A 24,788-nucleotide genomic window follows, 5' to 3' on the forward strand; every position below is an offset into this window, starting at 1 on the left:
AGGAAATCATTGGGACTTCTCTCCCCTCCATTCAGGATATTGGCCAAAAGCGTCACTTATCCCGAGGCATGAACATCATCAGGGACCCCTCACACCCCCATCATGGACTGTTCACCCTGCTGCCCTCTGGCAAGAGATACTGCTGTGTGTGGTGCAGGACCACCAGGTTCTGCAACAGCTTTTTTCCCCTGGCCATCAGACTGTTAAACGGTTAAATCACCCACATAGCATGCCTCCCCGGCGGCTAAATCTGCAAATCTGTTCTGCTCGTATTCTTGCACTACTGGAAGTATCCATTCAGTACCCAGTTGTTCATGTTTTTACCTGGCTGCCCACTTTAAACATCTGTTTTAACTGTTTCTCCTTCCACTACTGTATAGTATTTATATAGCTAGAGTATTTATTTACCATTGTACATTATATATTTTGTACATTCCGTGATCCTTCATGGATCTGTTTATTTTGCACATCCTTTTGCACTTTTGGCACAGTACTTCACTGTTCTAAAAAATCCGATTTACCGCTGCTTTTTAAATTGTATAAATTTTTATTTTTGTTGTCTTATCTTTTGGAAGCTGTGCGGGTCAGATGACACAACATTTCGTTCTGTACTTGTACTAGAATGACAAAGTCTATCTATCTATCTATCTATCTATCTATCTATCTATCTATCTATCTATCTATCTATCTATCTATCTATCTATCTATCTATTCCTTCTAGTATTCCTACTGAATAACATACATGGTTAAATATTGATAGTTTCTTAATAGTCACTAGCAGTTCATCATAAGATGTACAATAAAATTCATACAGTACATGCAAAAGCGGATAAGCCTTTTTTTTTCCACATCTGGGGCCACTTCATTTTTTTTTTTCTTTTAACAACTTTTTCAAGGTCCATCGGAAATGTAATTACAAAATTAGATGAAACAATTGTGCTGCATAGGAAGTAGTGTATGAAGGACAGTGTGAGTACATTTCACACAGAAATAACATTTCAGTTATTCCCATAGAATTTCATACATCAGTTCTTTGCCCTTCATGTAGCATGTGCATTGGAATGATCACGATTAATAGTATATCGGCGTGTCCTGAAATAGTTCTCGATTTCCTCCAGAGATCGGCCCCGGGTCTCTGGGACGCATAAGGCGGTGAAGAGCAGACACACGACGCACACCACCGTGAAAAAAAAGTACGGCACGTACAGGCCGTAAGTGTCTGCCAGGTGAGTGAAGGCGTCTGTGAGCACGAAGGCTGTCAACCAGCTCACAGTCACGCACAGGCCTGAGGCCACGCCCCTCACGGCCAGAGGCAACACCTCTGACATGAGCAGCCACGTGATTGGCCCCCATCCCATGGCGTATCCTAGGAGACAGAGAGAGGGATTGTTTCAAAGCAGTGACGCACAAATGTCTTTCACTTGGACAGTTTTAAACTATATTTTCATTTTGTGTGTGTATGTGTGTGCAGATTGCTTGAACGACTTGTCACACAAACTCAGATAAATAATAAAATTATAGACCATTTTTTTAAAGATAGAGGTGGTGTTGTTAAAGGGGAGCCAACCCAGCAGTTTTATTTCATTAATATTGCATTAAATCCACTTGTTTTTCTGTATGACATAACGGTTGCCCATGTAACAACCAATCACAGCTCACTTGTTTTCTGAAGCTAAGCCATGATTGGTTGCTACCTGAGCCCTGAGCAACTGTGATTTTAAGGCGCCAGCAAGTGGCAAAATGGCCGCCCCCTGAGATGCAGAAAAAAACAGTGGATTTTTGCTGCTTAATTCATATTTCAGTAACACAATATTAATTAGAAAGTCATGTTAAGACCAGTGGGGTGCATACAACATATTGTAAAGACATTTTTTGGGTTGACTTCTCTTTTAAGCTTCACAAAGGGGCAACATTTGATATGCCTTAGTTACCAGCTCATCAAAAAGTCCAAATGACTTAAAATTTCTCAAATATTTACAAATCATTGCTGGTTTTTTTTTTTCTTTATTTGTCCATTCAAACATCTTTTTGAATGTCATGTCATGCGCACCACATTTTAATTTGTCCAATCATTATTTAGAAAATGTTTAGAACGTCAGAAAAACTTGTGCATTAGCCTTTTACCAATGGTATTGAACCAAAGGACGTGCCTCAAATCCCGGGTGAGTGATGCGCAACGGACAGGATTTTCCGCTGGAATTATTTTACTTCATAATTGCACAGCATGCAGTGAGTTACCTCACAGTTCGTTCCTACGCCACCGATGTAACCCGAATTGTGACTTAAGTCGGATTTCCCCATCGAAGTCAATATTTACATATTTCTGCAATCTTTTTATGATGTTTAGCTTCATTTCCATGGTAATTGCTTTTCTTTTGGCTGAACCAACATTGATAGAAGACGTAGCTTTCTTCTTCTTTGGGGCCATGATGTGGAAACAAGAGGGTGAAAAAGCCAAAAATACTCCCACAAGTGCATAAGCGCTAGCACTAGCTAAGGGCTAAATAGCGGAGGAGGGGAAAACACTGCATGCTATATGGCGGATGAGGAGCCAAAATGGCGGACCATGCGTAACCGTTGTAAAGTCGAAAATGCCTTGGGTCGAGTGTGCCTTAACTACAGGACTCCCTGTAGTTGATGGTGTCATTGTGACATTGAAGCCATATCATCAGGTTGTATCACTCACCAAATATAAATACCACAACGCTGATAAGTGGAATAGGGCCTGCAGCCGTTTGATTGCGAGCCAGCCAAGCCACGTCATAGTGGAGCTTGCTCTCCATAATTGCGGTGAAGTTCGGAGGGGCGGGCCCTGGATGGTGAGGTGTGGTGTGTGAAATCATGGTCAGCGTCAGCGTGGACAGGAACATCAGAAAGCTGGAAGTGTAGAGCAGAGCTTTGCGCCCTGCCTTGTCCATCAAAACGGCTGCCAGGCTGACAGAAACAAGGCGAACTAATCCCACAATTGCAGCATCATACCTGACACAGTGAACAGGGACAGGTAGTGACTAATGACAGTATGTGAAAAATGGTCATTAATTAAAGATAATGATGTGTCAGAGTGCGCAGAATGAACGAGTCGGGTAGCATTTCACACCTGGGCTCCAGTGAGACATTGCTCTGAGAAAAGATGGGCTCCAAGTAGACAAGAATGGGGCTGATGCCAGTCAGCTGCTGCAGGAAACGCATCGCCACGGAGATGAGGATTGGCCGGTAGTAGACGGGCTTGGCCAGCTGGGACCATGTGACCCGGCTCTGCAGACGGATGCTGTGCTGCATTGAAGAATATGAATATACAGTCGTATATATGTGAAGATATGAATGCTGACAGTCGAGAACTGATAGTATGATACACTGTGACCCAGGTCTCAGTTGACATAAGCCATGGCGGACCAAAAATGCCAAAATTATAAATAAATAAATACAATTAAAATATTTAATTCAATAAATAAATGTAAATGGAAATAAAAACAATCAAAATAAATATAAATACACAAACAAAAAATGAGATTCAAAAAATAAATATAAAAAAATATGTGAAAATAAATACAAAAATAAATATATAAATAGAATTAAATGTCAATCAATAAATAAAAAAGCTCTGCTCCCATATTTATTTCATGCTGCAGACGCTGTTAGCATGAAATCCGTCATGATGATATTCAAATTAGGGGGCGGTCCTAAGTATTGTCTTGGGTTGAACTATTCACCTATTGGTTGATCGACATGTCAGTCTATGTCGGACTCTGCCCATTCCAGAGCAAGGGAGACTTCACACACGAAAGAAACAATGAGCCTTGTTGTTTACAGGAACTTGTGTGAAGTTGTCAAACAACTCAAGTCGCAAGTTGTGGTGACATTCGACAAGATACGTCCACTACTGGCGCTCTCCATGCAAGCCGGTGCCGGTACCAGATGTGACTGGCCTGCCAGATCGTATCGGGGTCGCCTATCAATGACGTCACACTACAGGATTAGTTGGAAATTATCGGCCTGACGTTGAAACGTTGGAAAAGAAAATATTAAAGATGTAATTTAAATGACAAAAAAATTTATGGACTGAAATTGTAAAAATGAAGAGAAAGAGAGGAGATAAAGAGAGGAGATTGAACAAATAATAAAATAAATTCAATAAATAAATGAGATAAAAATAAGTATAAAGGATGGAGATAAAATAGCACATACATGGAAAAACTAAAACAAATATTAATTATTTAAAAGCTACACACGCAAATAAATTTACTGAGATCATGAAATGTGACAATATTGTCAGTTTAGATTGCTAATGTGTTCCTATTAGGACTGTTTGTGATGTATTGTGATTTGTGAACAGCTAAAAAGGATCTAAATCAAAGTAAACACATCTGACTGGCGCATATATTTATTTTGTATTTATTTCCACATTTATTTTTTGAATCCCGTTATTAATTAATCACTTAATTAATTAAGAAATATCTTAGACTTAGACTTGACTTTATTGATCCCTTTGGGATGGCTCCCTCTGGGAAATTTACATGTCCAGCAGCAATGAGAACAGATAAGAAAATACAAAATAATTCAATCAATAAATAAATAAGGTTATTACATCAGAGATTGAATTATTAATAATAATAATAATAATAATAAAATAAAATATAAAAATTCAATTAATCAATAAATAAGGTTATTACACCAGAGATTGAATTATTAATAATAATAATAATAATAATAAAAATAAAATAAAAAATTCAATCAATCAATAAATAAGGTTATTACACCGGAGATTGAATTAAATAAATTAAAGTACAGGAAAGTGCCATATCTATATATTTTGTTGTTTTTATTTCCATTTATATTAATTTTTATTTTTTATTTTTGAATTCTATTTTTCTATATGTTTTTATCTTCACATTTATTTATTTATCTTTTCATTTTGGCATTTTTGGTCCTCCATAGCAAGCATGTCTGCAGCATGTGTTTGACCTTCTGGTCCACTTCATTATGGTCATTGTTCTTCTCACCTTGATGGCGTCGAGCTCACTCTGTATGTCATAGTCAGCGCCCCTCAGCCAGTGAAGGGCGCGCACGGCCTGCTCCTCTCTGTCCAGGGAGAGGAGCCTTCTGGGGGAGTAGGGCATGAAGACTAGCAGCACTACCATCAGCAATACTGGTACGCCTCCTGCCACTGCAAGCCACCGCCATGGTAACACCAGGCCTGTGCATCATATAATACAGGAGAGACAACTCATTTTTTGGTTTATCCTCAAATTTCCCCCAAAAGCCAAATATAACAACATTTTTGTGCGTTGTGTAGATATTATGCCAATTTTACCCAAAGCATAGAGTGCCAGTGCTCCGAACACAGCAGTAATCTGAGGGCAGGTTCCCAGGGCACCTCTCAGTGATTTATGGGAAATCTCTGAAATGTAAACCTAGAGGAAAAAAAACACAAAATGTACAACTCACAGATAGAAAGTCACCAGAACATACTATATGTGATCAGATAATAATTTAAAAGAAGATCAAAAGTTATTTTTTACACACTGCCCAATGTAGCTGTAATCAACGCTGCATGATCATGAGGATTATATAGTCCTATTTATTGTTTCTGTATGTCAACATGTCTATAGTAAATAACCCACCTAAAGTTTTGTATGTCCACAAAATACATTGCATCATTACTAGGGCAAAGAATTGGGACAAAAGCAAAAGTTGCATGATGGGATAATAATGTAACCATGGCAACCTACAGGAATAGACGCCGCTGTCACCCCACCGGCGACACCTGTGAGGAAACGGCCCAAGTGAAGCATCCACAATTCCACACCCCCTCCCAACAACAGGTAGCTGAAACACACGTTAAATGGATACTCATTGAGCCATTTTCACCAATAAAAAGTTAATAATTTGTGCAGAATTGATTTAATAACTAAAGATAACATTTTGGGGGCAACAAATAGTTCAAAAGTCTTGATAATGTCAATGCTCCAAAAGCTTGTTTAAAGAGTACATGTGTGACCTGCAGGTTCATTCTCGTTTGTAAACTAGAGTTAGGTGTGCATTGGTTCTAATAAACCATGCAACAACTTCTTTCCTTACAAATTACAGTTTAATATCTGACCCGATAGAAGAAGGGATGGCTGACACCATAATGCTCAGCTTTCTGCCAATCATGTCATTAAGCAGCATGGCCCCGAGCCCACCACCAGCCACACCCAACATGTAGACTGAGCCGAACAAGGCGGCCTGGGAGGTGTCCATCCTCAGCCGGGGGTCCACATCAGGACTCTGGAGAACTGGCAGGACGGGAGACGGGTAGACCAGGGAATAGCCAAAATTGAAGTTCCCTAAGACTGCCGCAAAAACAGCCAGGAATAGTTTGGATTTGTTGAACTGCAAAAGAGAGACGTGGATGAATTAAAACATTGATGACATTAGTTGTTGGCTACAGCTGCTAGCAGTTTTAGTATTCCTGTCCACTGAGCCACAAAATGTTCCTTTATTTAGGGTCTACCCAGATTGCTAGCATTCTAACTGTTAGGAGTTAGCCGTTAGCGGCCTGTTAGCATCTTTACATTCTGTCACAAACTACACAGCAGCATGTCGCAGGTTGATTTAAACTCATTTTAGTTATAATGGTAGCAATGAAAATGTCAATTCCAAAAGTTTGTAATATCAACTGTAATAAAAGTAGTTGTGTTTGTAGTAGGGGTGAGTTTTCTCTCTCTTACCGTGGGTTCTGGTGATGGGATCAGTAGAGGTCTTTCTTCATCCATGTCAGCACAGGAGGCGTGCACAACTAGCCTTCATGAAAGATCACAAAGATGATGAAGCGGCCAGTCTAAAGTGTAATTTTTTTTGTTTCAAATCAGTCCTATTTACAAAAAAGGAGCCCGTGAGAGGTGTGCAATGCAAAAATGTCCTGTTTGAGAAGAAATGAACACACTGGCTACTGGGAAAGAAGCCAGCATGAAAGTGAAACTGAGAAGTTCAAGTACGTCACCACTGGACTTTTGGAAATGACAAACTACTGGAAATTTTGCGGTGACAATTACTCAGACATCATCCTTCTAGTGCGGAGGTAAAGTTACCATCTTTGAAATATGAAGTTGTTTGTCTTTGTACTTGATTACCGGTAATCATTTCTGTAGTGCGATACATCAATTTCCTTTTTCTTTCTTTCTCTGGAGTACCTATTGCTAATTGTAACACAAGCGTGGGAGAACAATGAACATGCAAACCCGACACAAAAACTTTTTTTTTTTTTTATCAATTAAAAATAAAACATCTAAACCTACAAGATTTGTAGATGCTTTTTGTTGAACAGCAACAATTGTCAACTCCTGCTCTCGTGTGTTGTGTCTGTTTTGTGCACATATTGTAATAAAAGAGTGATCTGTAAGTAGAACGCATAGGAGTGTGGGATTCCTTAATCTAGTCACTCATGTTGAAAGTAAAAGCAGAAGCAAAGTGCCCTAGTTGAGTCAGCAGACAAAAAGCACAGTTGCTTAGCTCACACAATCACATTTACCACTTCTTTTTACACATACACATGCACACTCACGATCAGGTCATAAACACACGCAATAGAAAAGAACTCACATGCAGCCTGAAAAAGATGCTTGTGGTCAATAGGGAATCAGAAAAAGACAAATAAAAAAAACAGTGTTCAAACTTGAGGGAATAAATAGGGAGGCATTAGAATATCTGTGGAGCTACGCTAAGAACAAATGGAGATTAATTAAAGAGGTCAACTGAACGCCCATTGAAAATCCATCAAATTAAAGGGGAAATTACAAATTAAAAAACAAAGAGGCAATGACGTCTAATAAGAAAACAAACAGGAATTTGGAGGGAATTGTATAGAAAGTTAGTGGTAAGGAATGGGATGGTCACAGAACAGGTCTACAGTAGCCTATTGAGAGCTTGTCATGACTAGTCAAGAAATTAAAATTAAATACAAAAAATATAGATTGATAGCATTGCCGGTGGTTAGCAAGTGAGCCCTACATTTAAAATTCCATATTTTGAGTTTCCATGCTCTTGTGTGCTTGCTAGATTGTTTTTATTCTTCCCATATTGCAAATATCTATATTGCATCCAAGGTTACTTTTCCTATAGGTTTGAATATGCGTGGGAATAGTAATTTTTATGAGTGGCCTGCAATTGCTTGGTGCTCTGCCCCTGTTGCAAAAAATCAGCTGGAAAAGGTTTCAGCTTACCTAGGACCAAATGAAGACAAGCACTATAGAGAATTAATGGATTTGCTGTAAATAGTTTAAAAACGATTCTCATTGCAGTTGGAATGTATATGTCCAATATGTCTGTCCAATTAAATTACGGCACATTTAAATGGTACATTAAAAACTACATTAAAACATTAAAACAGCAGAACTTACTTAATTCAATATTTTTCTCACTTTTTATTTTTAGAGTAGTTAATGCTTTATCCTGAAGTGTTGTTTTTAAATGTCATGTTTATAGTACACATACATGCATCGTTCAATGTCATAGGCATTGTTTAACTACAAGCCCCATCATCCATTGCGACAAACGGACATTTTTGGTCTGGCACGCGACCCTTACTAAAGCGTCACGAGTCACAGGAATGATGGTCATGGGGAACTGAGAGGGGAACATGGGTCTATTTAGCCGCTTATTGCAATTCATGTGGTAACACAGCAACAGTTGGAGTCTAAGTACCAGGCGGCCGCCATGGCTAACATCACGAAGAAAGTGTCATGGTCAAGCCGAGCTGACGAGTCCGGTGCCGCTGGCGAAGCGACGCCGTTGCTAAACGGCGATGAGAAACGTCAACACTACAGAGAGGTCTGTACAGTACAGCTAGCATGCTAACCTAACAGCTGCATGTATTTTCTCAATGAATTGTATCGTATAAGGTGCACAATAGCAACATGTTTGCAACGACATACATTGCATTGTAGCTAGCCTACATGTGTCAAACTCAAGGCTAGGGCCAGACCAAGGCCGTCAAATCATGTTTTGTTTTTTGTTTTTTTTGTGTTCCACTAAAATAGCTATAAATTATAGCTATAAATTTTGTTATAAATAGCTAAAATTGGTAATGTTATAATATCCCCCCATGAAATAGTATTCATATTTATATGTCACTATTTTTCATGACTTCTGATTTCAAAGTAAATTTATGTATTAAAAAACATAATGCAGTCACACTCATAATAGCCCGCTGAAGGAAACCAAAACTACGATATGGTCTGAATTAACATCATTATTTATTAACATTAACAGCTGGCTTTCATTATTAATAAACTTTAATAAATAAAACATTTACAGACTTAGACTTGACTTTATTGATCCCTTTGGGATGGCTCCCTCCGGGAAATTTACATTTCCAGCAGCAATAAGAACAAGTAATAAAATAAAAAATAAAAATTCAATCAATCAATAAATAAGGTTATTACACCAGAGATTGAATTAATAATAATAATAATAATAATAATAATTCAATCAATAAATAAGGTTATTACACCAGAGATTGAATTAAATAAATCAAATTAAATTAAATACAGTACAGTACAAGTACAGCGCCATATTTGTGAAGTGAAGAGTTCGTTAATCTGTTGGTCCGGCACTTGAGGAGCGTCAGCCTTCTACTGAACAGGCTCCTCTGAATGCTGATGACAGTGTGCAGAGGGTGGCTGCTATTGTCCATAATATCCAGCAGTTTGTCCAGAGTCCTCTTCTCTGCCAATGTCACCAGAGAGTCTAGCTTCATGCCGACCACAGAGCCTGATAAACTAGTCCAGTCTGCAAAAGTCCTTCTTGGATATGCTGATGTTTGCGTCTTTGTCCCGCGATTGGCTCGCGACCAGTTCAGGATTCAACCCACCACTCGGCTAAAGTCAGCTGGGATAGCTCACCCGTGAGGACAATTAATGCAAAAGATGGATGCGAGGTAGAAAGATTATTATTATTATTATTATTATTATTTTTCTGAAGGTGCAATTTATGCCAGTGTTGTCTCAAAAGCATTGATGTGTCTGCTGGTTGCAGCCAAGTAGAGATTAGAGAAAATTAGATGGCACAATTTAATTCTGTTAAATAATTTCCCAAATTGCTTCAGATTGTTCTGATCTGTCTGTTTTACTATCAAAATTACATTTTACTATCAGAAGAAATGACAGCATTGTTAAAATAAATTAATCATTCATCAGAATTCATAGTCACTGTTTGTCTGCAACATTCATTGTTGTCAGCTGTTCCATTTACGTAACAACACTGGAAAATGAGGCGTACTTCCACCAGAACTATTCATGTCACACTTGTCTTCACTAAAGGTGGAAAAGGTGGCAGCACATAGCATTTTCCATGCTAATTCTTAACGTCTGTCCTTTAGACTCTGCTCAATTACTGCAGCTAAATAAATCATTACTAAAAATTTGTTGTTAAATTCTGAAATACAATAATAATAATAATAATAATAATATCTAATTATATAAATAAAAACAATAATAAAAGTTTAAGTTAGAAGAAAAGGCATGACTTGTAGTGCTATGTTAATGGTTTTTTTTTTTCTTCCCATAATTGGCTGTTGCTGTTGGTTGTCGTTCACAAATCATTCACAGATGTATTTCTTGTTTACGTCTGCTCTGTAGCCATCAGGAGGAGATACTGTATTTCATATAGGAAGACTCAGCAATGTGGATTTAGAAGAGGAGATCACATCAGATGAGGTAATGTTCATAACATAACTTTTAAAATATGAAAATTCAGATAAATTGTTCATGAAATTTATTTCAATGAGTTGTCAATGCAATGCAATGCAATGGAAAATTCTGGTGCAACTAACTAGTGCTGGTGCAACCAAGAAAAAATGTTGGCCACACCTCTGCAACCAGTGCCAAAAGTTAGTCTAGACTCCTGGCGTATTTTGTGAATGAAATGTCTTAAATCTGATCACAGTAGCATTAATTAAATTAGCTTTTCTTAAATACCTTGTTTATTGAAATGCAATAAAGGTTGAAATTATTTTAAAATATGTGCGTACACGAGCATGATGCAGTAAGTTGCATATGAGGGTCACATGTAGGGGTGTTAAAAAAAATCGATTCGGCAATATATCGCGATACTACAGCACGCAATTCTCGAATCGATTCAATAGGCAGCCGAATCGATTTTTTAACATCCATTTTTGATGAAAAACGTCTAACTTTCACACCTTAACCATGGAAGAATGTTATATTAATGCAGTGCTTCTCAAATAGTGGGGCGGGCCCCCCCAGGGGGGGCGCGAGACTCCATCAAGGGGGGGTGCATTTGACCTCTGGGAACATGCTTTTTTATTTTTTTAGTTTGATTTTTATTTTATTTTTTAATGTCTTAGAATAAAGTGCAATTGCACCTCCGCTACATTAGGGAGCAGTGGCGCTCTCATTATTGGCGCAGGGAGCATTCGCTATAGGTGGTGTAGAGGTTTTGTTTGCACTGAGCATGCACGCATGTAGTACGCTTTGCACACAGCAAAAAAAATCAGCACAAATTATTTTGTATATTTTTGTTTAGCAGGTTAAAGTTTTTTTTTAATTATTATTGTGCTCCTGAGTTAAAATAAAATAATTGAGAAGCACTGTATTAATGGAACATTAAGCCTTAATATTTTATTTTAATGCTTTTCAAACATGATAAAGGTTACAACCTGTTTGTTAAATACAGTGGCTCACAGTTATAAGACTGAAGTTTCAGATCAATAAATGATACATTTTCATACAAATCTTACAGTGTACATGTATAAGTTTACTGAATGGTATTTTCTAAATTTGAGTAAAAAAAAATCTCAACAATCGACTTGCAAGTACATATCGGGATTAATCGGTATCGAATCGAATCGTGACCTATGAATCGTGATACTCAACTCAACTTTATTTATAAAGCGCTTTAAGAACAGGCGTTGCTGTATACAAAGTGCTGTACATAAACATCAGTTTTGCAATAAACAAGAACAAAGCAAACATTTTGAAGTGCGAATACAGTTTTTTTTTTTTTTTTTTTTTTTTTTTTTTTTTTTTTTATATACAAGTAAATACATTTTACATCAGTGACTAAATAAGAAGTAGTGAATAAAGAGATAAATAAATACATAAATCGTCAGGTACTAGGCAATTCACACCCCTCATCACATGACTGTCCCGAGGCTTGACAGACACAATCATTTGGTTTAGTAGAACACAATTGTTGTTTCTCTCTGAGACTGAAGATAATAGATTCATGTGATTCTTGAGTGAATTCATGGTCACCCTTTCTCAGGCAGGAGTTACCCTCTGTAATCCTGCTGTTGTGTTCTCATATGCTTTTGCAACCTGAAATTCTATTATTTTTGTAAATACTGAAAAATGGCCATACTGGCCAGGATGTTAGGTTACTCAGCAGAGATTACCTGGTGACTCTTTCAGCGGCTCTTAGGGTTATGTGTTTCATTGTGCAGCAGGCACAGCTCTAGAATTTTTTTCTTTTCTTTCCCGGCGCTAAATCGGGACTTGACTCATAAAAACTCGGGCTGAGAATGGAATTTGTAAATAATATATTTTAGAATGTTTTAGAATGCTGAAGGGGTTTAACTGGGGCTGCATGTGAATGGTTGATTGTGACGCATTGTAAAGCACTTTGCGCACCATATGGTGTCGAAAGCGCTATATGAGCTCAGTCCAATTTACCATTTACACAGATTTTTGAAGGGGCTATCGTACGCTGTAGCCCTGGTGTAGAGCCAATCCCCTTTTTATATTGGTGGAGTATAAGATTTAAAAATTGAGCAGTGGAAATAGAAGTTCAGTAATCCTGACAGTAACCTTTATATAATTTTACACTCTTCCTAAACACTGTGCCTTTGAGCAAAGCACTCTTGTACATCACAGCCTGTAGTATACAAATAAGGACTGTAGGGGTGGACTTTACAGCAATCTAATTGAGTGCTCTTCCTCCCCTCCACTTGCAGGAGTCTCATCGGGGTCATCCCAAGGAAATCCCCCATAATGAGAAGCTGCTGTCACTCAAATATGAAGTAACCCTCTTTTTTTTTTTTTTTTTTTTTTTTTTTTGGTCTTAAAAAAAAACATTATGCGGAAGTCATTTGGATGTTTGCAAAATTGACTTTTTGAATATGTTAACCCTTTAGTAAGGTTAATTTGCCCTTTGTCTAAATTTTATGACAGGCATGTCACCCATGAATGAATACAATAACAAATATTAAAATTTGCATTTGACAAAAGTTTATTTGCATTTGTTTATGTGTTTAGAGTCTTGACTATGATAACATTGAAAACCAGCTGTTTTTGGAGGAGGAGAGGCGTATGAGTTACCTGGTGAGTGGGTTTATTTGGCCAAAATGGACATTCAAACATATTCTGATGCAAGCGCTGCTTGTGCGGTCTTTTGTCAATGTGTTAGGGTTTTCGCTGTTTGGAGATCAGTCGCTGGGTGGTCTGCGGCCTGATCGGCTTTCTGACAGGCCTCATTGCCTGTTTCATTGACATTGTCGTGGAGCAGTTGGCTGGAATCAAATACCAAGTTGTCAAAGAAAGTATCCTGATACTTCCTCAAAGATGCATTTCAATAAACTGGTTATGAGTTGAACATTTTGGAGAGGTACTTCCTTCTCAGCTCAAGCATATCTTCCCTTGACCATTACCTTGACAGATATAGAGAGGTTTACAGAGGTGGGCGGACTGTCTCTCTCTCTCATCCTTTGGGCTGTCCTAAACTCCGCCTTTGTCATGGTGGGAGCTATCATTGTTGCCTTTTTTGAGGTAAGGGTAAGATTAAACAGAAGAAGAAATGATACCCATCTCATCTCAACTCATCTTCCATCTACTATATTAAGCCAATAGCAGCGGGAAGTGGTATTCCGCAAATAAAGTGTTACCTGAACGGAGTCAAGATTCCGAGAGTGGTTCGACTCAAGGTATGCACACATGAACTTGAAATAACCAATTAATAGAAAAAAAACAACACAACACCCATTGTAATGTATATTACATGTTGTGTGTTCTTTGTCAGACTCTGGTGGTGAAAGTGTGTGGTGTTATTTGCTCAGTAGTGGGTGGACTTGCTGTTGGAAAGGTAAGAAATCTTCCCAAATAGGTGAAAATGTAGGCTTCATTTAGTTTAAATAAGCCTGATAACACTCCACAGTGACTGTCACATCAAAATATGTATTCGTTGTTCATAAATATTCCACAATCATTTCAGCCTACATTTTTGGATGATCTCTTCTTTAACACTTAAAGCAACATTATTGCAGTAAGGTTCTTATAAATATAATGAACAGCGTCATTATTAATATTATCATGGATATTATTATTAGGGATGGGCAAGTACCGATACCAGGTATGGGTATCGGGCCGATACCAGCTTTTTTTCAAGTACTCGAGTCCTCGTGTCGCAGACGAGTACAAGCGACCGGTGGCAGAGGGGGAAGACGTTAAGTGAGTCCTCCTTGCCTGTAACTGGTGCTAGCTTGCAGCAGTTTTTCACCAAAACTTCACCGGTTTGGAAATACTTCAAAATTGTGAATCTTAAACTAAAAGAGCATTTTTGTGTTTTATTTTGAGCGTTAGGACTATTGAAGAGTGACTGTGCTGTTTTTTTTGTCAAAATCAAAGGAAATATATTTGTTTAAAAATATCTTTTAGTGATTTTTTTTATTTGTCAAAATGTACTACTGGTATCGACAGTTGGTATCGGTATCAGTGAGTACTGAGGGTCTGAGTATCGGTATCGGTCTGAAAAAAAGTGGTATCGAACATCCCTAATTATTATTATTGTTATATATCAATCATTTAAACATGAACACATCCCCTAGGCTAAGGATGGTGTTTCCTACTTTACAGGTACACATAATTGGTTAAAAATAGGGGTGTCAGGGGTTGAAACTTTTAATTGTAATTAATCGCACGACATTTCGATTCATTCACCAAAATAAGTGCTTTGGGGTTACTGTAATTCGACAGGCCTAGATTTCTACTCATTTTGTACATAACTGAGTAACATCGACTGTATGGTGATGCCCTGTCTCCACCAACCTATAGGAAGGTCCTATGATCCACTCCGGTGCAGTTGTAGCTGCAGGCGTCTCCCAGGGCAGGAGTACCTCTTTAAAAAGAGACTTTAAGGTTGGTGTATGGGCGTGGACGTGCATGTGTGGTTTTAACACCATGCTAGGCTGTTTTTTTTTTTTTTTTGCATTTGTAGTACATGTTGAAAATATTTGTGTGCCTGTTTGCAGATTTTTGAATACTTCCGCAGAGACACAGAAAAACGAGACTTTGTTTCTGCTGGAGCTGCTGCTGGAGTTTCAGCTGCGTTTGGAGCGCCAGTTGGTAAAATTAACAAGCTTATCAAAGTGGAGTTGGGCGATATTAATAGTCACGGTCTCAAAGATGTTCAGTGAGAACCAGTAGAGCCACAGTTCACCCAGATCTAGACGATGTAGAAGGTTCAAAGGAAAGGCGTGTGCTCATTAAGAAATAACTCTGACATTTATGTAAATTGAGCAGTTTAACTGCTGGCACTAATATGAGAAGTGTGTCAACTGTGTTATAGGGACTTGCCTGTTTTTTACTCCCTGAACTTTTTCTTTTTAAACTGAAATGTTTCACAACACTCTTTTGCATTGGGTGGAAATGGCCAGCATCATAACAACAACATTCAAATTTGAGAATGTCTGAAATTTTCTGTCTTGTGTCAACAGGTGGTGTGCTTTTCTCTCTTGAAGAAGGTGCTTCTTTCTGGAATCAGATGCTCACTTGGAGGATTGTAAGTCACATGAAGATCAGTATTTCCTAGTAGTAAAATAAAAAAACTATCGCAATAACAAAAAAAAGATCAAATACAGTATATTTTGAATACGCCAACTTTTATGATGTCCTTCCTTTTTCACCTGCAGTTCTTTGCATCCATGATCTCCACCTTCACCCTGAACTTCTTCCTCAGTATCTACCACAACAACCCAGGTGACCTTTCCAACCCTGGTCTCATCAACTTTGGACGATTTGAGAATGACGTAAGTGTCCAAAACACATTAATACTGTTCGTGTGTAGTTTTTGGATAATGTTAACTCTGTATAAATGACAACATATATAATTTGATTCTTTTCTCAGAGTGTGGCCTATTACCTCTATGAAATTCCCTTGTTCATTGCCATGGGTGCTATAGGTAAATTTTTTATTATATTATTTCAACATGCACCGTCTCAACAATCAGTTTGATTGCAGTGTGGCGTACAAAAGAAACTTCTTTTAACCTATTCATGTACAAGGTCTCAAGTTTGTGAAGTATTTCATCGTGACATTTTCCCATGCAGGTGGACTTCTGGGAGCTCTGTTCAACGTTCTCAACTACTGGCTGACCATCTTCAGGATAAGGTGAGGGCCACTGGGCCAGACAAATCTCAGCAGGCAACCACTTGAATGACATTGCATTAATCAACGTCAAAAAGGTCAGATGACGCATGTGTTCTTGGTTTGCATCTGGCAGCAACAATTAAAAAAAAAAAAAAAAAGGGGAAAAACATGTAGCCATGCAGTGTACTTTCTTGTTTGCGCACACATCATCTGGCATCTTGTGACTTAAGTGTAAAAATAGTCACACTGTCAGAACAGGTGCAATTAGTCTGGATGGAAGGAGACTTTTGCAAAGACATTTGCTCTGTAATTATTTAAATTACAGTTAAACCTCGGTTTTCGAACGCTTCTGTTCTCGACCAAATCGGTTTTCGACCAGAAAATTCGAGAATTTTATGTCTCAGAACTCGTCCCAAAAAATCGTCTCTCGACCAAACTGAAAAAAGCCGAGCGTACCTGAACGCGACTCACTCAGAAGAAAAAGCCGAGTGTAGCAAACGCTACAAAGCTGTCTATTCCTTAAGTCTGATATGTTCCACTTTGTTAACTGCGTTACTGAGACGAATCCTAATTTGCATAATTTGCAGTCTGTTCATTGGAAAGCGAGTTCACGTGACACAACTTACCCTTACGTTCGTGCGTGTGGCCGCTTGAACAGAATCAAGCCTGATTTATGCCTCCACGTTTGCTCTCTCGTTAATGACCGGCGTAGATCACATGATCTACGCGAGCCATGAATTTTAAGTGCCGCGTAGCTCGTGGCCGGCTGCCGTGCACACGTCGCCAATCCTTGCACGCCGTAGATGGCGGGGCGTAGCTCGCTTGTGATTGGTCCATTCGATGGCGTAGTCGGCTTTTTTTTTTTTTTTTTTTCTCTCTCCCCCCGCCCCCCTTCCCAGATAGTTTCCGTGAAGGCAACTGTTTGGTGGCGCAAATCGACTTCCTGCTCGGAGACCACGGCTGTGCATGTGGATGCCTGGGACGAAAGGCGGGGGGGGGGGGGGGGGGGGGGGGAAAGTGTGTTCGCTAAACGCGCGGCTGTTGTGTTTTGGCGAGTTTACGGCCGACACCGGTGCTAATTGGCAATAATTAATTGCCACGGTGATGAGCCGACTCTCCCCCCGGCTTTGTTTTGTGTTTCTGAATTAAATTGAACTTCCTGAATTGGTCATAAATTGCAGAGGAATCTCCACTCTGTGGCGTCTCAGCCGTAGCAACAGCCCGACTTGGAGTGAAGCCACAGCAGACACCGGTGTGTACTGTGATGTGTATTGCGCACAAGTTGGAAGGCGAACGCATAAGCGGAGCTCCGCCGTAACGTCTCCGCGTGAGCCTCAAGCAGAAGTATACTGAGGCCTTCAGTCTTCGCCAGCAGCGATAGCAGGAGGAAGTCTGGCGCTAGCGTGTGTCCCGTGTTGTGAGTTTGTCCAGTGGTGTGCGTCAATGACTGGTGGGTCCTGTTGTCCTTATTTCTTGTCTATAACCTTCTTGCCAGAATCAGCTATAGCTTGTTCCTTCTAAAATGTTTGTTACGAATGTTTGGGCGGTGTTTTCGCATCCGCACATTACCATATAGCACTCGTAAGTTGATGTTGCGCTGCTAAGCCCGAAACCGGAAGTGTCACCATTTAGTTTCACAATAAGAGCGCGTACCAGAAGTGATGTTCTAAATGTCGCTAGCTTAACTGCGCTAATTTAATTTGTTTGCTTTGTTTATTAATGTGAGTGCCTTAACTTACGTTTATACATTTACTTATTGGCCTGTTTTCTGTCTTTCTTTAGGAAACCACACACTCTCACTCACACTCACACCGACACAGACACAAACAACTTAAACCAAAAGCTGCAAACAATGAACATATGTATGAAGATTGAAGAAATACTGGAAGTGAATTTTGTTCTGTTTTTTCATCATTTTAGATAGAATATCTTCTATTAAAATAAAACAGTGTCTATTTCTACCCTTTTCTATTTATGGTAAACAGTATACAGTGCAGTTTATGGTGTAAAATAGTAAAAAAAAAAAAAAAAAAACTTGGAAAAAGTTTTTTTAGACTTAGAACAGATTAAAATTATTTACATCAATTATAATGGGAAAAATTGTTTTGGATTTCGAACAATTCGCTTTGGAACAGCCTTCTGGAACGGATTATGTTCAAAAACCGAGGTTTGACTGTATTGTGTTCTGATAAGGTAGACACATTTATGAACGGTTCAGAATACCAATCAGTGTTAGCCACAAAACCTTCATGTATGTGCTAGAAAGCAAAAAAACAAAACAAAACAGGAAAAGTCTACCAGAACAGCTGAACTTGATTTAGAGTTAAGCAGAAACGGTAAATGGTGACTCCATTTAATGAGTTTGAATGTGTTTGGTTAACTCTGAACAAACTTTTTATATTCACTGCAAATCCCTGTTATGCTTTAGAATCTTAATTTGTCTTATAACTCCTGTGGCTTTAAAAGCATGTTTGCCCAAACCACAGCATGATCCTGTGTGTGCATCAGGTACGTCCATCGGCCTTGTCTGCAAGTGATGGAGGCCATGTTGGTCACTGCGGTAACCGCGACAGTGTCATTCACCATGATTTACTTCTCCGACGACTGTCAACCTCTAGACCCCGACCACACGGAGGAGTACCCTCTGCAGGTGAACGCACGCACGCAATTCTATCTATTACAGTGGTTCTCAAATGGGGATTCGTGAGGCCCTTCAAGGGGGTATGTGAGAGTATGAAATATATTTCAAAAGTATGTGTAAATATTTCAGAAAAATATAAGTTCATGAAAGGAATTTTATGTTCAGTATGGTATTTAATTTCAGTTTCCGAAAAACCCAACATCTACCCCATACAGAATGGTTTGAACCAACTTGTCATATGCCACCAAGAATCACCTGTGAATCACTTGAAAACTTTATTTGAAGTTCAGTTAATTATTTCCTTTTGAGAACAGAGCTTTACTATGAGCCCAAAGAAGGACACTTAATGTTGATTATTTTTATGTGCAAAACTATTTATCTATAATTAAATTATTTTCTTTATTTTGTAGTTAGTTAAAAAAAAAATCATACAATGATGGCACACTGCACAGCATTCAATTTTAAGTCTTTTTATTTTATTTTTTTTTATTTTTTTATTATTTTATTTTTTCATGCTTTGCGCTGGTTAGGGGGTGCTTGGGTGAAAAAATATTTCACGGGGTGCGTCACTGAAAAAAGGTTGAGAACCCCTGCTCACTAGATCATTTGAATTGGACTCATTTACCTCAAAATGTGTTATGATAAACATTTGCTTTTAATCCTCCTGCCTTTTTTTCACAATTGTAATCTCTGGAAATTAATGAATTTCATCTAGTTAAGGTACATGTGGGGGGAAAAAAGTGTTCGGTAAACGTGTTAAGCATTAACTTCCTTTTTAATCTCTGTCTTGTGTCGTGGCAGCCTTTCAGGAAGTAACCAGACTTCTCAGTGCTTCTCAGTTATATTTTGGTTACGGTTATTTTTCTTCCTTTTTGTCTTCTGATATTTTCTGCACGTGCCTGCAGCTTTTCTGTGCAGATGGGGAGTATAACTCCATGGCAACGGCCTTCTTCAACACTCCAGAGAGGAGTGTCCGTAGCCTCTTCCACAACCAGCCAGGTACATACATAGTTGTGATGGCTGTTCTGGAGGCATATTCCCTATAGGTGCTACAAGCCAATACATATCCAGTACGTGAAGCGATCAAGTGTTGACGTCGTCTTTTGTTTTCTTTTTTGAAAGGATCCTACAACCCTCTGACGCTGGGCTTGTTCACCCTCACGTACTTCTTCCTGGCCTGTTGGACGTATGGTCTCACTGTGTCCGCTGGAGTCTTCATCCCCTCTCTGCTGATCGGAGCAGCCTGGGGAAGACTGTGCGGAATTCTCCTGTCTGCCATCTCGGCCAAGGGATCGGTATGTGTGTGTCTGTTCTGTAGTCGTATAGCTCTTAAACCATATTTAAATGAGTTGTAGTTACACAAAAAAAAAAAAAAACAGTCTTTAATGTTTGTTTAGATCTGGGCTGATCCTGGTAAATATGCCTTGATTGGAGCTGCAGCTCAATTAGGTGAGTAGATTTAACTTCTAAATGGACAACAGCACTCAACAGCTTCACTTGATCCACAGTCGTGTCAAATGCCAAAAGAATCTTAATTAACCAAATAGTGGTGTGTACGTGTGCGTGTGTGCAGGCGGCATTGTGAGGATGACGCTGAGTTTGACTGTCATCATGGTGGAGGCCACAGGAAATGTCACATATGGCCTTCCCATCATGCTCGTCTTGATGACGGCCAAGATTGTAGGAGACTACTTTGTGGAGGTATGTGTAGTCTTAGCATCACATAGCTGTTTTCAAGGCACTTTGCTGTCTGTTTGTACAAATACTGCTACATGTCATTTCATAGACAAAAAGTGAATGGAATATTCTACCTTTTTCCATCAGGGTCTGTATGACATCCACATTAAGTTGCAGAGTATTCCCTTCCTGCATTGGGAAGCTCCTGCCACCTCACACTGGCTAACAGCTCGGTAACATCCCCTGGAGAACAACATACTTGCATTCAAACGTGCTAAATGATCTCATGTGACTTTTGTCCATGCCCTTTAGAGAAGTGATGAGCTCTCCTGTCACCTGTTTGAACAAGGTAGAGAAGGTAGGAACCATTGTTGACATCCTGAGCAACACATCGACCAATCACAACGGTTTCCCCGTGGTGGTGCTGCAAGGTGATTCCAGTGAAGAGGTATGAGGGCTTCTTCTCTCTTCTTTGTCTTTGAGTGTGTTTCACAAAGATAGTCAAGCGGAAATACCATAGAAACTCATCAAATTAGTGTATTTCACCTATTATGTATCTTGAATAAACAGTATTACAAATTATTTGTACTTTATTTGTAATAAATAGAAAAAATACAAAATATAGAAATACTTTAGTTCAAATCCGTGCATCGTGTCTAAATGTCAAGTCAATAAAAAATAAATAAACGCTTCTGAACATGTTTTGGGGAAATATGCTATCTTAATTTGAAACTTTTCAAATTCATCTTAATTTCAAACTCAATTGCCATTATAGCTTGTAAACAACTCAAAGGTTCGTACAGCCTGTGGGAGTGATTGTGTTCTACTTCCAAGGGTCCCTTATAACCGCCATATTTGCGCCAGATGCTATTTCCTTGCTAATCCTCACACACCGCAAAAGCTAATCTACAGTCCCTTATGACACATAATCCAAATATTTCCCATCTGACTTCTGGCCCTCAAAATGAATTCCTTTGACTTCTTTCCCTTCCGTCCAGCCAGCAAAGCTCTGCGGACTCATCCTTCGCTCGCAGCTGATCGTTCTCCTCAAGCACAAGGTCAGTGGCAGGTGGTTTGTTGATGCCACAGGACGTATTTTCATATGCAGACTCGACCGTTGCTCTCTGCTGGCAGGTGTTTGTGGAGCTGGCTCGGTCGCGGCTGACCCAGAGGAAGCTCCAGCTGAAGGACTTCAGGGACGCCTACCCACGCTTCCCCCCTATTCAGAGCATCCACGTCTCCCAAGATGAGCGCGAGTGTATGATGGACCTCTCGGAGTTCATGAACCCAACACCCTACACTGTTCCGCAGGTAATACACATCTGTTTGTTGTCTATTGCTGGAAGTAAATGCAGTGGGATTTAGAGACTGCCGATCTGTTTGCAGGAAACATCTCTTCCTCGTGTGTTTAAGCTGGTGAGAGCGCTGGGCCTCAGGCACCTGGTTGTGGTGGATGATGAGAACAGGGTAAGCATGGAGAATTGTCTCTTTGGCCAAAAGGCGGGGGACACCGTGGACTGGTTGCTAGCCAATTGCAGGGGAAAAAAAAAAATTACATCGCAAATAGTAGACTGAATTACATAAAAAATTACTAACAGCATTTTTATACAGATTACCGCAAAATTAGTCTACCATAGCCGTCAGAGAAAATTCCACCTGTACATTTTACATGAACCCAACAAGCAGGCTATAACCACAGCAGTGTGTGCTTTCACACGACATCCTGTATTTATATCATGAAATGTGTGTTGACATCAGGGCCAGTATTTGGTGTGTCATATAAAACACTACAGTAACTGTTACTCCATTTTATTTATTTATTTTTTTACATTTGTCCACCAAAATGCAAAGAACTTTACTGCCACCAACAGGACTGAAATATATGTGACGCTATCTTGTGAATTTAACCACAATTCACATTTACTACTGAGCTTAGCGGTTCGTTTTGTTTTGTTTTGTTTTGTTTTTTTTAAATAGGAGAATATTATTACAAGCATCTGAAGTTTTACACCAGCCACTGTGCTAGGAGGGAGGAATTTACTTTTATTTACAATTTAGTATGTCCTTTTTTTTTTTTCCCCCCCCTTGTTTACACTGTTGGTGTCAATGTTTATATTTGGGGTGCTGATTGCCTGTACTGCTCGTTCTCTGCAATCTTCAGGTGGTTGGACTAGTGACCAGGAAAGACTTGGCCAGATATCACCTGGGTAAACATGGACTGGAGGAACTTCAGCTGGCCCAGACATAGTGTACACACATGCATGCAAAATCAGTGCCATAAAGCATTCCCCCAACTATGACAAGTGCCTAACGCGATGGTCAAAGAGGGTTACCATGACAACCAAAACATCTGCAGGCAAGGGGCTTGATCACCCAAGAGCTCCGTGTGTCTTTTCCCACACTGAATGAAAATCATCTAGTAACTTCCTCTACAGACACGCTTTGTTGCTGTCTTCCGTCTCAAACAATCTCACTTCGAGCTTGTTCGCATCTTCTGTTTTTGGGTCAATATTGTCAACGTTTGTTTTCACCCATGACGGATGATTTTGTTTCAAGGAAAATCCTCATAACCCCTCCACAATTTGACAGTTAGTCATTCTGTAGGGAAGTGATGATGATGAAGTTGTTGTAATGCAGACTAAGTAGAGTTGAATAATTTATGATTTTGTGCACTACATCAATTGTAGATGTTGCAATTGGACAGTAAAACGGTACTAAAATGTAGTTTTTCATTTTATGCCCCCCCCCCACTCCCTATGTTGTGTTGTTTTGCACTGAAAGACTTCTATTTATTTCTTGTTTTAGTTTTATTGGAACATGCATGAGAGCGGCAGAAGTCAGTTTCATCCAACCTAACAAGTGTGTTTTTATTGAAACATGAACCAAGTGATTATTTGCCCATTTCTGAGTGCTTTGTGAGGCAGTCTTCTATAGAGATCAAGTACACGCTCCTTCCTCAATTTTGTCATGACTGGGTGAAAAAAAACAAAAAACTTTACACTTTACTGTACATTTTTATCACCAAAAGATGTTTGCACTGTGGCTACTACTGAAAACTAATGTGACACATCAAGTTCAATATGAATGTAAGCATAGTTTATAACGCAAGTAAATCCGTATGTTGATACAATGCAGAATTTAAAAAATCGGATTTTGAATTTTTGTCCTATTTAGTAAATGTTGTCTCTGCATTGTCATACTCATCAGTGTTATCTTCTTTATTTTTATGTTTGTTTCTTTTGTGTTGTACAGTTCTTCATGTTAAAAAATAAAGCCCATGTTCTATTTTGTAACTGCTGGATTAGACTTTGTGAAATAAAATATGATACATGAAAATGAATTGTTTCATGAACTTATAAACAGAATGAATCCAGCCCACTGTGTGTTGATTGCTGTGGGTTATTTTATTTATTTTTTTCCATGGCATTTAAACATAACAGCCTTCCTGGGTATAGCTGCAGACAATCCCTTTGTGACCACAATGCACTTTAATTCTGACTTCTGGATAACACTGTGTGTCACTTGTCTTTTGTGGTCTGTGAATGAGACTGTTCTACATCAACCCCACCTTTGGTTGATGTTTACTAGGGCTGGATATTGATTCTAATTTCCTCAATCAATTTGATTTCGATTCAGAGGAATATAGTTTGATTCAATTTTGATTTTTCCCAATTCAATTAACTTCAGTTCAATCCACTATTGATTAGAGAACATTAATTATTCTTAAATATCAAAGGCATAAAAAAAAAAAAAAAATTCCAAAATAAATATTGCGGAAGCAGTAACTGGTTACATGATTTCGTTGATTCATGAAAATACTGTGTTATAATCACTTTTAAGTGTTACACAAACATTGACATCAGCAAGGACGAGATGAAAATATTTTCAGAATTCTAATTGTAAATATAAATTAAAAAGATTCAGAACTGCCTTAAACTGCAATAAGTCAGGTATTTCATAGATGTAAGAAAATACTATTAAAGTCGTGAACAGTAAATAAAAAAAAATACTAAAACAGGCCTTCAAAATTCTATTTTCTGATAAATTCATGGGAAAAGTAGATAGATACTGTATTAAAAATAATCGATTCATGGTTTTATGAATTGATATC

The 24,788-nt window shown here is 38.8% G+C and overlaps 2 protein-coding genes across 2 annotated transcripts; one reads left to right on the forward strand and one right to left on the reverse strand.

The window, feature by feature from the left end:
- Positions 1-569: 569 nt before the first annotated feature.
- On the reverse strand, positions 570-6,871 carry slc2a6 (solute carrier family 2 member 6). The gene is made up of 8 exons (XM_077541091.1): positions 6,711-6,871; positions 6,101-6,372; positions 5,730-5,826; positions 5,312-5,411; positions 5,001-5,194; positions 3,098-3,273; positions 2,687-2,979; positions 570-1,366 (listed from the first exon to the last, which is right to left on the reverse strand). Exons 1-8 carry the CDS (start codon positions 6,753-6,755, stop codon positions 1,041-1,043), a joined length of 1,503 nt encoding a protein of 500 aa, XP_077397217.1. The 5' UTR covers positions 6,756-6,871; the 3' UTR covers positions 570-1,040.
- Positions 6,872-8,545: 1,674 nt separating this feature from the next.
- On the forward strand, positions 8,546-24,051 carry clcn7 (chloride channel 7). Its single transcript, XM_077539768.1, has 25 exons — positions 8,546-8,808; positions 10,617-10,694; positions 12,953-13,018; positions 13,254-13,319; positions 13,405-13,537; positions 13,654-13,763; positions 13,838-13,918; positions 14,014-14,076; positions 15,045-15,128; positions 15,242-15,335; positions 15,707-15,771; positions 15,902-16,018; positions 16,117-16,171; positions 16,320-16,380; positions 18,868-19,009; positions 19,906-19,999; positions 20,123-20,295; positions 20,398-20,449; positions 20,574-20,701; positions 20,825-20,910; positions 20,990-21,125; positions 21,676-21,735; positions 21,812-21,988; positions 22,064-22,144; positions 22,839-24,051. Exons 1-25 carry the CDS (start codon positions 8,695-8,697, stop codon positions 22,923-22,925), a joined length of 2,403 nt encoding a protein of 800 aa, XP_077395894.1. The 5' UTR covers positions 8,546-8,694; the 3' UTR covers positions 22,926-24,051.
- The last annotated feature ends 737 nt before the right edge of the window (positions 24,052-24,788 follow it).

The sequence above is a fragment of the Festucalex cinctus genome, chromosome 1 (assembly GCF_051991245.1).
Source record: "Festucalex cinctus isolate MCC-2025b chromosome 1, RoL_Fcin_1.0, whole genome shotgun sequence".
Classification (NCBI taxonomy): Eukaryota; Metazoa; Chordata; class Actinopteri; order Syngnathiformes; family Syngnathidae; genus Festucalex; species Festucalex cinctus.

Bases quoted from the DNA above. Each gene is read 5' to 3' on its own strand.
- clcn7 (XM_077539768.1), top strand. From the start codon at position 8,695: ATGGCTAACATCACGAAGAAAGTGTCATGGTCAAGCCGAGCTGACGAG. The intron at 16,172-16,319 runs GTAAATTTTTTA...TTTCCCATGCAG, and splicing joins CATTGCCATGGGTGCTATAG to GTGGACTTCTGGGAGCTCTG. The intron at 19,010-19,905 runs GTGAACGCACGC...ACGTGCCTGCAG, and splicing joins CGGAGGAGTACCCTCTGCAG to CTTTTCTGTGCAGATGGGGA.
- slc2a6 (XM_077541091.1), bottom strand. From the start codon at position 6,755: ATGGATGAAGAAAGACCTCTACTGATCCCATCACCAGAACCCACG. The intron at 5,195-5,311 runs GTAAAATTGGCA...TATGATGCACAG, and splicing joins ACTGGCACTCTATGCTTTGG to GCCTGGTGTTACCATGGCGG. The intron at 3,274-5,000 runs GTGAGAAGAACA...TCTTCAATGCAG, and splicing joins GTGAGCTCGACGCCATCAAG to CACAGCATCCGTCTGCAGAG.